General features: G+C 37.2%; 1 protein-coding gene across 4 annotated transcripts in view; it reads left to right on the top strand.

The window, feature by feature from the left end:
* LOC124388469 (choline O-acetyltransferase-like) overlaps positions 1-13,066 on the top strand; it is a 27,018-nt gene extending 13,952 nt beyond the window's left edge. For 2 of the 4 annotated variants that reach the window (XM_046853123.1, XM_046853124.1), the window contains exons 6-16: positions 59-251; positions 2,215-2,235; positions 2,929-3,106; positions 4,765-4,934; positions 5,251-5,351; positions 6,601-6,729; positions 7,482-7,604; positions 7,795-7,936; positions 8,991-9,053; positions 9,187-9,324; positions 9,941-13,066. In XM_046853123.1, the coding sequence (XP_046709079.1) occupies positions 59-251; positions 2,215-2,235; positions 2,929-3,106; positions 4,765-4,934; positions 5,251-5,351; positions 6,601-6,729; positions 7,482-7,604; positions 7,795-7,936; positions 8,991-9,053; positions 9,187-9,324; positions 9,941-10,192 (1,510 nt within the window). In that variant the 3' untranslated portion in view covers positions 10,193-13,066. The remainder of the gene's footprint in view (positions 1-58; positions 252-2,214; positions 2,236-2,928; positions 3,107-4,764; positions 4,935-5,250; positions 5,352-6,600; positions 6,730-7,481; positions 7,605-7,794; positions 7,937-8,990; positions 9,054-9,186; positions 9,325-9,940) is intronic. The other 2 variants (XR_006926421.1, XM_046853125.1) reach the window with 2 other exon arrangements.
* The last annotated feature ends 968 nt before the right edge of the window (positions 13,067-14,034 follow it).

The raw sequence follows: 14,034 nt of genomic DNA, 5'->3' as shown, positions 1-14,034 counted from the left end.
GTGTAATAAGGTGTGTATATAATGGTTATAATTATTCCATGTTGGTATGTGTGATCAGGAGGACGTTACCCCCGGATTGTGCTCGAGGTCAGCAGGCTGGCAGTGAGCTGTGTATGGAGCAGTATTATCATCTCTTTAAATCATACAGACAACCTGGACTGAAAAAAGACTCTTTGATCACACAGAGCAGCACAGGAGCCGAGAAAACACCTGAACATCCTGGACATGTTATAGTTGCTTGCAACAATCAGGTCATTATTATTATTATTATATTATATTTTATTTATTGTTATTATTATTATTATTATTATTATTATTATTATTTCCTGTAAATGTTTCCCAAACCATGTCTTATTCAGTATAAGGGCCAAATAACTACAATAACCCATAAAACTTCTGACCGTCACCAATCATCCTGGAAATGCAGGTTTATAATATATTTAAACCACATGCCCTTTTCACTAGAGGTCACAAAAACACCATCACCTCATTTACATTTACAACATTTAAGAGACTAACAACAGAGCATTTGAGGGTTTAAGGGCCTTGCTCAAGGGCCCAGCAGTGACAGCTTGATGATGATGGGATTTAAATATGTACCCATTCTATCCAGAGCCCAATGCCTTCACCATCTCCCTATGCCTTTGGTTTGGGTTTGTGGGTGTCCCAAACCAAAACTTCTTCAAAACAGTAAAAAAAACCCCACTATAGCAACATTGTGGGTGTGTCCCAATACAGACCTTATTCGCTAAAAGCCATGGAAACTGTATGCAAGTCCATGAGCTACGGCCTATACAGACTACATAAACGCTACACCTTCTACAAGGTGGTATGAAAAGTTTGAAAACTAATGGTGTAACTGGTGCTCTTCTGACCACATGCATTCCCACATCTGTGATTTTATCACAGACTGCAAGTTAGAACAAAGAGCAAGCGTGAAATTCTGCATGAAACTGGGCAAATCTGCCACAGTGACGTTTGGCATACGGTGACGCTGCAACGAGTTGTTCGAGGTGTTTTGAGCAGCACATACGCTTCAAGAACTTCGCTGGAAGATGACGATGTCGAAATCGTTGGGCAGCTTGCGCTTGATAACTATCAGAGAACAATTTACATGATCTCAGTTCCGCACTCACCCTACTCGCCAGATTTGGTACCTCAAAGCTCACCGTTTTTAAACCATTGGAGCGAATCGCAGAAGCTGCTTGACTGTGCATTGAAAACACGACTTCCAGGATACGTTCCAGAAGAACACTGGGAGCGCTGTATTGCTGTGCAAAGAGACTATTTTAAAGGTGACAATGTGGAAATGTAGATAAATAAAGTATTTTCTTGTAAACAGTTTTATTATATAACCACGCCTTCTTTACCACAGTCCTACGCCACATAAAGACCATCACCAATGTGCTACGCTCCCTAGTGTTAAAAGCACAAATAAGCATTGCTGAGAAAGAATTGCTCTTTGCTGCACATTGGAAATATTCTTTTTTTTTTACTTGTTCGTAGTGAAGGTTAGTGTGTGTTTAGCATCCTTAGCTCAGATTTTCTTAATTCCTATGCTGTTCTTGTAGCAGTAATTTGGAGTAGCAGTGGCACTCAGGGGGTTACAGAGAGAAACTGGGTACCTGGAAATGACTCAGGAACAGTTGTTCTGCTGCTAATGAGCACTTGGCCATGGAGCTGCAGCTGGCTAACTCAATAAGTCCTGATTGGATCTGCCACTTTGTCTGGCTTAAACCATCAGCACTGGCAGGACTTTAAACCCTCCCACAAACCCGTCTCAGTGGACTTTACCTAACAAATCCATGCCAACATGCCCTTAATCTGTCACAGGAAATTACACAGTGTAATTCTACACTTATAAACAGATTAATTTTATTTAGCAGTAAGAGAGAGACAAGACACCTCGACAAACTAGCAGCAGTAGGATCAGTTTCTGATGCAATGAAAACATCATCACCACAACATCTTTACTCACAGATGCTTTCTGAAATGGACGTCTACGTAGTTTTGTCAAACAGGACTTCAGTCACATCTTATTCATTTATTAACCTGAAAAAAAAAGAGATTGAATGTTTATAGCTGTGAGAACAGGAACTAATTTGTTTTATCAACATAAAATAACTGCATAAAAGTATAACTTGTCATTTAGAACATGTTTTTGTAGACACCAGATCAAAACATTTAAGTCTCTAAACACAATTCTTTTTTCAGTATTTGGGCCAAACATCGAAGGTACATATGCCATATTTTTATTCTACCTTTTTTTTCTTTTTCTTCTTCCTCTTCTGGCCAGGGTATCTTTGGCAGCCCTCCATGCCATCTGGTAAATGTGGAAAATTTTCCACACTGATTGTGGAGGGTCTAAGGAACATTCTCGCCAAACTTGGGACAATTGCTGCCAACTGTCTGGTGCAACATTGATTGGGGCATATTTGGTCTTAATTTGGAAGAAGGTTTATGGTTTTTGTACTGTGTATCCAAAATTGTAAAACCTGTTCTTGATTCCCTGGGCTCGACAATTTTAACACAACCTATGCTGCTCACTTTTGCCATCTTGTTTAAAAATCTTTTTTTTTTTTTTTTTAACTGCTCCTACAAAATTTGCTCAATGTCCATAGTAGTGGCTTTGCTACCTCAAAGGCCCAACAGTGGCAGCTTGGCAGCAAACCCTGACCTTCTGATTAGTTACCCAGAGACTTAAGTGTGGATGATTTTATTGCCAAAATTGGCCAAAAGTTATTGCTCTGCATTCCTGTCATTTTCTTAAACAGTAGATGTGGACCATCTGTAAATGTGCAGGTCGTGAAGTCTGGGTGCTTGGCCTTCAAAAATCTACTGTTACCAGCTTGACTTTTCTTCTTCTTCTTCTTCTTCTTCTTCTTCTTATGAATCAGAGTAATGTTACAAATTTCTGTCTCTCTCAAGTTCTTTGTGTTAAATCTGATGGAGAATTCCCGGAGACTGACCGAGAGTGATGTCCTCACCCAGCTAGTCAGGATCAGTAAAATGGCAGAGAAAGTGGAGGAGAAATTTCCCCCCATCGGCCTCTTCACTTCAGACGGCCGGATGGAGTGGGCTAAAGCTAGAGATCTGCTGCTCAAAGGTCAGAGGTTACAGTAACACAGGATTTGGTGTTGAAATATAATTTGTTTAATATGAATTGTTGCAAAAAACATTTTTTTTGTAAATTCTGGTCTATTTTTAATTAAGGTTAAAAAAGTCTGATTGAAAGACTACTGCTGTATCTACCAGGAAGAGGGAGAGTTAAAACACAAAGGTGCTAATAGTATATGATCATTCTAGCTGAAAAAATGGCAAGATTTCACTAATGTGAAGTCGGGGGAAAGAGGTGGAGCTTCCAGGGAGCCAGTTAACATTGGAAAGTTCAAACACTTATATAACTGTCAGTCATTTTACATTATTTTGCTAGATTATTTTGCACGACCGATATCCCAGTGTTCTCGGGTGTTAATGTTTAGCAATAGATTAAATAAAAAAAGAGAAGATTAACCATGACTAACTATACATCATTCTAAAGCTCTGAGCCTAAAGCAGCGATTTCAGAGTTTTTCAATGGAAAACAAATGTATTTGCTGAATGTGTGTGAGCAGTACACAACAACAACATGCATAAAAAACTGCACTACTTACATTATTATTGTAATAACGAGTCACAAACACATCCACTGCTGCTAATCCCGGTTTATTAGGAATGAGATTAGATTATTATTAGATGAGGGTCCAGTGAACAACATGCTGTAAAGCATATTCTTTTGTTTATATCACAGAACTTTGGCTGGTGTTTGTGTGTATATTTCAGAATAACCTTCGCATAAAAAACATCTTGCTGGTAAAAAAACTAATATGGTTGGTAGTCTCATAGTCTCAGACAAATGTTTGTAGGAATCTAAATTTTCATGATATCTTCATTCAATTTAAAATATAAACTCATGAGACGTGGTTTTTAACCCAGTACTATTTATATATGAAGAAAAAAAATTTAATTCAGGAAACTTTATATTCACGGTACTTCCTCATATATAACATTCTATAACTTATAATCTTTTTGAGCAATATCTAATTTATATATACTAATATATAACTTTGAATAATGGACAGTAAAGCTCAAAGTGTCTTCTTTTTAAAGATATTTAAATTGTGTGTGTAGCCCACTTTTGTCAGGAACTGTTAACATTTAAAGTTAAGTAGGGCATTTCAGCTGTGAGTCCTAAAAGCTGTGGCGAAGGCTAACAGGTTAAAAGATTATGAGCAGTTCTGTTCCAAATCTTATGTCACTTTCCAGCATGGCTGCAAGTTTCTTTTAGATAACATAATTCTTGTTAGTTTGTTTGCTGGTTGATTCGTCTAAATCACTGTATCTTAAATCACTTCATCAATACTATGTACTTTATTTGTAGTGCATGTGATTTAACACCACACTGTAGACCAATTTTACCTTTTCATTTCATTTCATTTCATTCTTTAATCTAAAAGTGCCATTTTGAGCATATTCACAGCAGCTTTTGACATTTTTAGTCAATATAATTTGATATAATTTGTTGTATACTTGTTTAATAAGATACGACAAGACAGGATACGATAAGATAAAATAAGTTAAATTACGCAAGACAAGATAAGACAAAACAAAAACTCTATAAAGTTAAATCAAATGAAATTGAAATAAAAGCAAATGTTACTTGTGTTTATTGAACCGTGTGTGTGTGTGTGTGTGTGTGTGTGTGTGTGTGTGTGTGATTAACAGACCCAGTGAACCAGGAGTCTGTGGAGCTGATGGAGAGCTGTGTGTGTGTGTTGTGTCTGGATGAAGCCACCGGAGTTCAGCCCAGCGACTCTAACAGGGCGTTACTCATGCTGCACGGCGGTGGGAATGACAAGAATGGCGCCAACCGCTGGTACGACAAATCCCTGCAGGTACGGCCTACACAACAAACTACAAACTTTTAATATGCTGAATAAAGTGTGAAAGTACTTACTGCTATTATATCATGCTTTCATAATACAGTCATACAAGTAATCATTCGCTAATTGAATTAGTTTACAAAAAAACATGCTGCTATGAGAAAACAATCAACTTTGGAATTTGGAATTGTTTAAAACGATCCACATTCTGCTTCACTCTGGAAATCCAGGATAAATAAATAACACTATACATGTATAAAATGTCTCTTTTACAGTTAAAGTGTGAAATGTTATGCAGCAGCAGTGTGTTCTGTGTGTGTTGTTACAGTTTGTAGTTGGTGCTGATGGTGTGTGTGGAGTGGTGTGTGAACACTCACCGTTCGAGGGGATCGTCCTGGTCCAGTGCACTGAATACCTGCTGAAGTACATGTAAGCAAAACATATGGAGCGATTCGAGAAGCATTTCCGCTATCCACCGTGTCATTAGGGATTCAATTGTTCAGTTTTACATCAGGAAAATCTTTACACTACGTTCAGATGTACGTCAGCTCGCAGTGACAAAGCAACATAAGACTGTTCATTCATTTCCAACCAGAGATCCAGAACTCCAGCAATGTGGATGATCATTGGCTACTAGATGTAGGTGTGTCCAGGGAAATCTTTTAAGATTCGTATCGATGAAAGTCAACAGCCATGTTATAGACACTATCAGCAAATAATATGACTAGCATTCAACAAATCAGGAAAAGGATCCCACTGGTAGTTGCTGCACCAAGTTGTTTCTTATTTCCATAAAGTTTTTATGCAGCATTTTTAACTCTGTAGCATTGTCAGACACGCCCACAGCGTTTGTCACTAACGCTCGTCACCAGCTGTCACTGAGAATGAATTTGTCAACGTAAGTTGACTTATTCGTTAAGTCTCATAATTTGTAAAATGCTAGTTGCTTCACCTGCTGATAAAAATAAGAAATCTTGCTATGACTTCAAAGTACCGTGAATGATGAGTTGAAGTGATAAAATTCTATTCATTTTTATTTTTATAGCTGTTTTAACAATAGAAATGGTCTCAAAGCAGCTTAACACAGATAAAGCACTAATAAAAGATTGTATAAGTTTGTGTATAAAACCACCGCTTATGTGAATGTGGCATTTGGTTGGTAAAGTTCCTTGTGTTTAGATTCGGGTTACGCAGCAGCAGCATTTTGAGCTTCGTATTAAAATGATTTCAAATCATCTGTGAGGTGAATTCAACGCCTTCAAGGCTGCAGATTGTTTTAAAGTAGCGTCTAACCATATTCTAGTATATTGCTGATATTTTGCTACCTACCTGTGATTATCACATGACCACACTAATATTCAGCTTATAAAAAAAGCACTTGATCCAACACGTCCTATATACATTGGTGAACACAAGATAATAAGAGCATGACATCGTAACAAGTGTTTATATAAATCTAATGTCTCCATTAATATCTGATGGAAAAATAAAGAATTTTTATGGAATTTTGTGGAGTCTTTTTTTATCCATTGATTTATTAATAAATAGCATACATCATCACACACACTCGACTTTAAATGTTAATTAGTTGGAGATATAATACAGTTGAAGTGGCTGCAAGTAAATTAATATTAAACCCAACATCTCAGGTTCAGAGTTGTTTCTTTTTGTCCATCAGGATCAAAAGCCCCAGTAAGTTAATAAGGAGGTCGAGTGTGAGCGATCTCGTGGCTCCACGAAGACTCTCCTGGAATTGTTCTTCTCAGATCCTGCGCATGCTGTCATCCTCCGCTAACAGCCTGCAAAGGTGAGATGTGTTTGATACACACTTAATCTCACAATCTTTACATTAACGCTGATGTAAAACACTGGGAAGCACCACCCATAGCTTCAAACGTTACTTATATAAAATCCTGAACAATTACACAATGCTAAATTTAAAAGAAAAAAGGGGGGTTTTAGAGCCAGGGCTGCCCGAGACATGGACGATTTTAGCACAGGCTTAGATTAAAAAAAAAGTCTTTGTTTGATCTTTAACACATTTTTATTATTTCCATTCTGCTTAACATTGGCAGGTCCAAATTTGATTGAGACCTGGCAACCATGATCAAAAATGAAAAAAAAAAAAGGTTCACCCAATTGTTTGGAACTCCATGATGGCCAGGAGCCCAAAGAGGCACAGATACTGTATGATTAATGAAATGGTGGTAACATTTGACTGTTTTCATGACCAGGGTGTAAGAAACACTATTATTATAGACGTTTAAATTAAACATTAGCCATTAATGATGAAATTATTGTGGAAGGGATCCTTATGATTATTCCATAACTAAATATAACTATAAATGGATAGAAATCAAAGGCTTTCCAGAAGTCCTTAAATCTCAAAACTCTTTCGGTGAATTTGTTTTTAATGGAATTGATGCTAAATTGCAGTGGTGTAAGAACAATAAAACACTTGGGCATTTACAGTTAGAGGTGAATAATCAGTTTTAGAGATGTATCAACTTGGACTCATGACAGTCTCACTAGTCACATTAATCGTGATCTCTACTGTAGGCTTGTGAAAAACCTGGACATGGAGGTCTTCACCTTCAGAGGTTATGGCAAAGAGTTTATCAAGAAGCAGAAGATGAGCCCTGACGCTTATATCCAGGTGGCGCTACAGCTGGCCTTCTACAGGTAAAATATCCAAAATATTGCCTAGAAACCCCACCCCCTTTTCCCTCACACTCCTTCTATAGATGTGGACAATTCTTTATGTGTGTCTTCTATTCAATTAAAAGATCATCTGTCCTTATTAGAGTGTATATTAAACCATCTGAATTCCTCTTACATTCAGTCCCAAATCCGGTGTGTTTTGTTTCCTCAGATGCACCAGGAGATCTGTGTTCACCTACGAGAGCGCCTCCACCCGCCGTTTCCGTCACGGCCGCGTCGACAACATCCGCTCGTCCACTGCTGAGGCGCTGAGCTTCTCCAAAGCCATGACGGATGAAGGAGTGTGTGAGCAGGTGCCTCATTTTTCTTCCTTATTCCCCCATTACTGCTCCTCAATTCTAATTCCGTCTATCATGGTGCGCTGTTAAACGAGTCCCCCAGGCCTCTGTCTCCTCCGCTAAGACCAGACACTAATCACGTTAGAGATTACAGAGCGACACGGTCCGTTAGACACACAAGCTGCCCATAACACACTTTTAATCTATATCCATTACGAGCGAGAATCATGACATGATCTGTGATTAAAGCTGTTACACTTCTGTCTTTACTACTGACTCACATGGTGTCCTGTGATTTGTTTGTTCTGTAAGGAGAAATGGTTGTATACAGGGTTGGACACTAATGGTGTAACTCTGGTGCTGTTCTGATCCAAGTGTGTTACCACATCTGCGATTTCATCACGTACAGCCAGTTAGAACGAAGAGTGAGCATGAAATTCTGCGTGAATCTGGGCAAATCTTCCACAGAGACATTTGACGTTACATGTGTTTGACATTCGGTGGTGCTGCAAAGAGTCTTTTGAGGTGTTTTGAGTGGCACGTGCGATTCAACTGGGGAAGAACATCACAGGAAAACCTTCAATAAGCTTAAAACTTGTGCATGATGATCGTCGGTGAACAATCCACATGATTGTTCGCAAATCTTCCCTACCAGCTCATAGGTCACCGTCTTGGCACTGTTGTGGAGATTGCAGAAGATGCTCGGCAGACGCGTTCCAGGAGAACGCTGGAAGCGCTGTATTGCTGTGTAAGGGGACTGTTTTGAAGGTGATGGTGTGAAAATGTAGATAACTAAAGTACTTTCCTGTAAACTGAGAGGGGGATGTTAACCGAAGCTGTGATTGGTTTGAATAAATAAGTGTACTAATTTAAACTCTCTGTCACAGGAAATGAATCAACACATTCTGACCAATCACAATCCAGATTTAACAGTGATAATATAAAGATGTATATACAGTATATAAATATTGTCATTCAGGAATTTACAAACTATTGCACATTTTTAAATAAAAGAAAATAGATATTTCTTTTAATTAAGACGAGTGTTGATGGATTTCTTCTCTTTCAGGACTCAGAGAAGCTGGAGAGACTGAGGAAAGCTGCAGACACGCAAACCCAATACACCAAGATGGTATGCTAATCCTTAAACTAGCATCATATTGAATATGCTAATAATAAATTTAGCATTATACTAAACAATTTTTATGACTTAACAGTTTTAATATCTTTATTGTACACTACCTCTTCTCTCTGATCATGTGCAGGCTGTTGCAGGTTTGGGAATTGATAATCACCTGCTCGGGCTTCGGGAACTTGCTCGGGAACTGAAGATGGAAACTCCAGACATTTTCACAGATGAAACTTATCATCTCAGCAACCAGTTCATCCTCTCCACCAGTCAGGTGAGAGCCAGGGTCTTAGATGATCCACCAATAAGATACAGACTGTCTGATTTTTCACACACACTTTTCTAGCCAAGAGCTTTAGGATCATGCAAGCTGATTATTCAAGAGTTTTGTTTGTAACAGTTTAAAGTAAATATACATTATATTTAAACTACCAAGCAACAACTGATCATTTATTCATTGTTTGTGTCAAATTTACATTTCCTTTGGTTTCACCTGTTCAAGTGCAAGTGTAGGGAAATAAATTGGTTGCCCCTAGTGGTCAAAGATTGCAACAATGCTCATTATTAGCCAGTTTACTTTTGATAGTTGTTCACCTCATTGTCTTTTAGTGCAATATAACAATGTTTAAAGGGAAGTAATTTCTATATTTTTATAATAAATTTAGAACACTGGTTGGGAAATCTCAGTGCTAAATAGTAGCATTGATACCTCTTCTTCTGATCAATCCCCTGGTGGTCAAACTTTGCATTGCATGCATTAATGATGTATATCCTACCGTACCCCTTCCAGAGCATCACAGTCACAGCTTCAATATTTTCATCACAGAGATAAACTCTCACCTGTCCAAGCTTCTGGGGAGTAACAGCACACCTCCTCTTCTTCTCTGCAGGTTCCTACGACTGTAGACATGTTCTGCTGTTATGGCCCAGTGGTTGCTAATGGTTATGGGGCATGTTACAATCCTCAGGCTGAACATGTCCTGTTCTGCGTGTCCAGTTTTCGTGAGTGTGTTTCTACCTCGTCTTTGCTGCTGGTCAAGGCTCTGGATCAGGCGCTGATAGACATGAAGGAGCTGTGCAATAGATGCAGTCCTGTCAGTCAGAAAGAAGGTGGGGCTAAGACAGCCACACCCAGGAAGTAGCTTATGAGGGTTGTAGCATGTTACATTTAAAACTCTCTCTGGATTACCATAATGTTATCCCAGGCACTTAAACATATCGTCACTGATGTTGATGCCTGTTTATTTCTGCTGAACATGGACAAAATGTCCACCTTGCAAACTAATGATTTTGACATTTTTTTTAGTGTCATTAGTAAAAAAAAAAAAAAAAACAATTCCAAACACTAACCTAACAAGCTTTCTAGATGCTATCCTGACCAGATTTCTGGATGCTAACCTGACAGGATTTCTAGATGCTAACCTAACAAGATTTCTAGAAGCTACCTTGATGGGATTTCTATAAGCTAACTTGACTGGATTTTTAGATGCTAACCGGACAGTTCTTCTGGATTCTAAATTGACAGGATTTACAGATGCTAACCTGACAGGGTTACTAGTAGCTATTCTCGCAGGATTGTTAGAAGCTATCCTGACAGGATTTCTAGAAGCTAATATGATATCATTTGTAGATGCTAACATGACAGGATTTCTAGAAGCTAACCTGACCGTACTTGTAAAAGCTAACTTGGCAAGATTTCTAAAAGCTACCTGGACTGGATTTGTGAAAGCTATCCTGACAGGATTCCTAGATGCTAAACTGGTGGGGTTTCTAGATGCTAACCTGACAAGTTTATGAGGTAATATTATATATTTTCTAATCCATTAGCTGTTTTGTTTACATTTCTCCATCATCAATACCTTACCTGTAGCTATCCTGTGAATTTGCCATCCTCATATTGATGGATTTTAGATTAGCAACTCTTTTAACAACATCCTTATTGTCAAATTCTGTCAGGTTAATGTCTCAAAAACATGTCAGGTTAGCATCTAGAAATCTTTTTAGGTTAGCTTCTAGAAATCCTGTCAGGTTACCATCTCAAAAAACATGTGTAGATAGAAATATAGTCAGGATCTCACCATCACCACCAAGTGATATTGATCATCCTACATACAAAATCAGAGCAATGTGTGTGTTTAGTTTTAAATAGTTGAGAAATAGTTGAGAAATATTGTGAGTGCACATGTTTTTGAAACCAAAGCCATGCTCTCTACAGTATATAGTAAAAAATAGAGATATTGAATATGATTTGCATGTCCAGTGTGAGATTGTTCTATAAACTGTTACAAAATTCACCCTGTTACAGGAAACTGTGTGTAGATACCATGATGGACTGAACACTGTGATACTCAGTCGTGCCATTATTACACTCTAAGTGTATCCCTGATGTACAATGTGTAATAAAAGTGAGTTGGTAGGTCGGGACTTCTAAACTGTGGGATATGTGGAAAACTTCCACTTAGCAAACGAAGGTACAGTATATGTTATTTGTGATTATAGTGTGGAGGGGGGGCAACTTTACACTTTTTAAGGGTCTAAGGTTTCCAGAGTCTGATGTTCTCAGGGTTTTATTTTTGCAGGGTTCCAATTTACAACTTAGTCAGGGTTGCCTGGGATCTGAATTCCCAGGGACGAGCATTTCCAGCCTTCTTGATTCCTGAAGTTTTCAGGGTTCCATGTTTCCAAGGTCCTGTCTTCACAATGTTGTGATTTGTTTTCAGGATTGTGTATTTCCAGGGGCCCATGTTTCTGAAGGGTTTTGTGATTTCACAGTCCTATTTAATGAAGTTCCTATATTTCCAAGCTGTGTTATCCAGAGCTATACATTTCCAACTTTTAGTGTTTCCAAGGTCCTATGTTTCTAAAGTCTTATTTTACCAAAGGTGCTGTGTTTTCAAGAGTCCTGTGTTTCCAGGATCTGGTGTCTACAGGGTCCAGTATTTCTATTGTCCTATGATTTAAGGGTGTCCAAGAGTCTTGTGTTGCAAGGTTCTAGGTTTCCATGGTTCTCTATTAACAGAATCTGCAGAGCCTGTGTTTCCAGGTCCCTGTATTTCCAGGGTCCTGTATTTCCAGGTCCAATGTTTCCAATCCAAGGTCCTGTGTTTCCAGGGTCCCGTATTTCCATGATCATGTGTATTTCAGGTCCCATGTTTCCATATATATAAATATATATATCCAGTTCAGCTAAAATCAATAGCAGACATTGTGTTGATCGAGCCAGTTGTAGTTTCCACTTATAGTTGTTTCACACTGACTTTGCTAGAAGTTTTGCACATATCCTACTGAATGCATTATGGGGCTTTTGCAGTTATAGTAAACAGCCAAATGTTCATACAGTCCCTGAATTTGTGCCACAGTTCATGCAGAAAATGTGAATTTGTGGTTATTCTTAAGAAGGCTAGATTTTTTTTCTATAGAAAATTAAAATCTTTTTGCCAAATAATAAAATGACCAGATCCCTTGATTACAGTTTTACCACAAATACACTCTCTCTGTATAAGCAAGTTCTTGGGTAAGGGTTCAAATCAAATGTTTTGCACTTTATATTTATTCGAGTAATAAGTAAAACAAATACTAAATATATTGTAAAGATTACGAACAATGTGCATTCAGAATACCTCCAGCAGTTTACTCTAATGTTATGTGCAATTATAAATGTATTTTTTAAATAAAATAAGTAGACAGCAATAAATGAAGAAGTAAAGCTATTTATAGTGCTATATATGTTCTATGTATTCATGTTTCTGTGAAAAATTGTTAACATCAAAATATACTGTATATAAGTAGTTATGTATTTTATATATGTATCTATATATTATAGCTAATGATAGCTTGTTGTCTTGTTACATACTGTATGTTTAAATAAACATGAATATAAATGAAATTTTAAATGAAATTGCATTAAAGAAAATGTTAATTTTATATATTTAATCCAGGTGTGAACAAAGATTTTAATGTAGAATTTATTGTATTTTGTTTATTTATTCATCAAATGCAATATACATGATCTAAAGATGTGCTTATTTATAAACAACATTTATTATTTCCAATATATTTTTACTCATTTATTTTTTACATTTTGTAATTTATTTTTGTGTTGCACTATTTTTTGGGTTTTTTTTTTGAGTTGCACTACTTATTTATAAATGTTTTCTTTTAATATATATTTACTATGCATAATTTACATCTATTTAAATAAATGTATACATTTTATTAGCTTTATTTTATGTTAGAAATCTTGAAATTCTATCAGATCACTTTGCCCTGGTTTATTTCCAAATATTGTATTGTATTAAATGTAGTGTGTGTAATGTGTGTAAAGTGTCCAGTTAAGTGTTAAAATGATGTTGGTATCTGTCTCGTGTTTGATGTGTAAGTGTCAGTGGAGTTAAAATCTTGTCAGAGATTATATTTATTTATGCAAACATGAAGAAATAGTCTATTTATTTTTGCACCTCCATCGTTTTGTGTGCCATGGCTTTTTATCAGAGTACAAGTTCTATTTCACTGCGAAATACTAACACACAAGGTTGATCTGTGTTAAAAGAAAGAAACGTTATAATATATTGTAATATTGTACAATAAAGATGATTAAAAGAGGACAGATTGTGGGTTTTTGTTTATTACAGTAAGTTGTTTACAGTAAGTATTTACACCAATAAGATTATCGTCTTTCCACCATTCCACCTTAAGTACCACTGTAACCAATCAGATCACACACTACTACACCTTCAGTACCACTGTAACCAACCAGATCACACACTACTTCCCCTTCAGTACCACTGTAACCAACCAGATTACTCTCTACTACACCTTCAGTACCACTATAACCAATCAGATCACACACTACTACACCTTCAGTACCACTGTAACCAATCAGATCACACACTACTACACCTTCAGTACCACTGTAACCAATCAGATCACACACTACTTCCCCTTTAGTACCACTGTAACCAATCAGATCACACACTACTACACC

This window comes from Silurus meridionalis, chromosome 7, assembly GCF_014805685.1.
Source record: "Silurus meridionalis isolate SWU-2019-XX chromosome 7, ASM1480568v1, whole genome shotgun sequence".
NCBI lineage: Eukaryota > Metazoa > Chordata > Actinopteri > Siluriformes > Siluridae > Silurus > Silurus meridionalis.
This window is presented reverse-complemented; position numbering and strand designations above follow the sequence as displayed.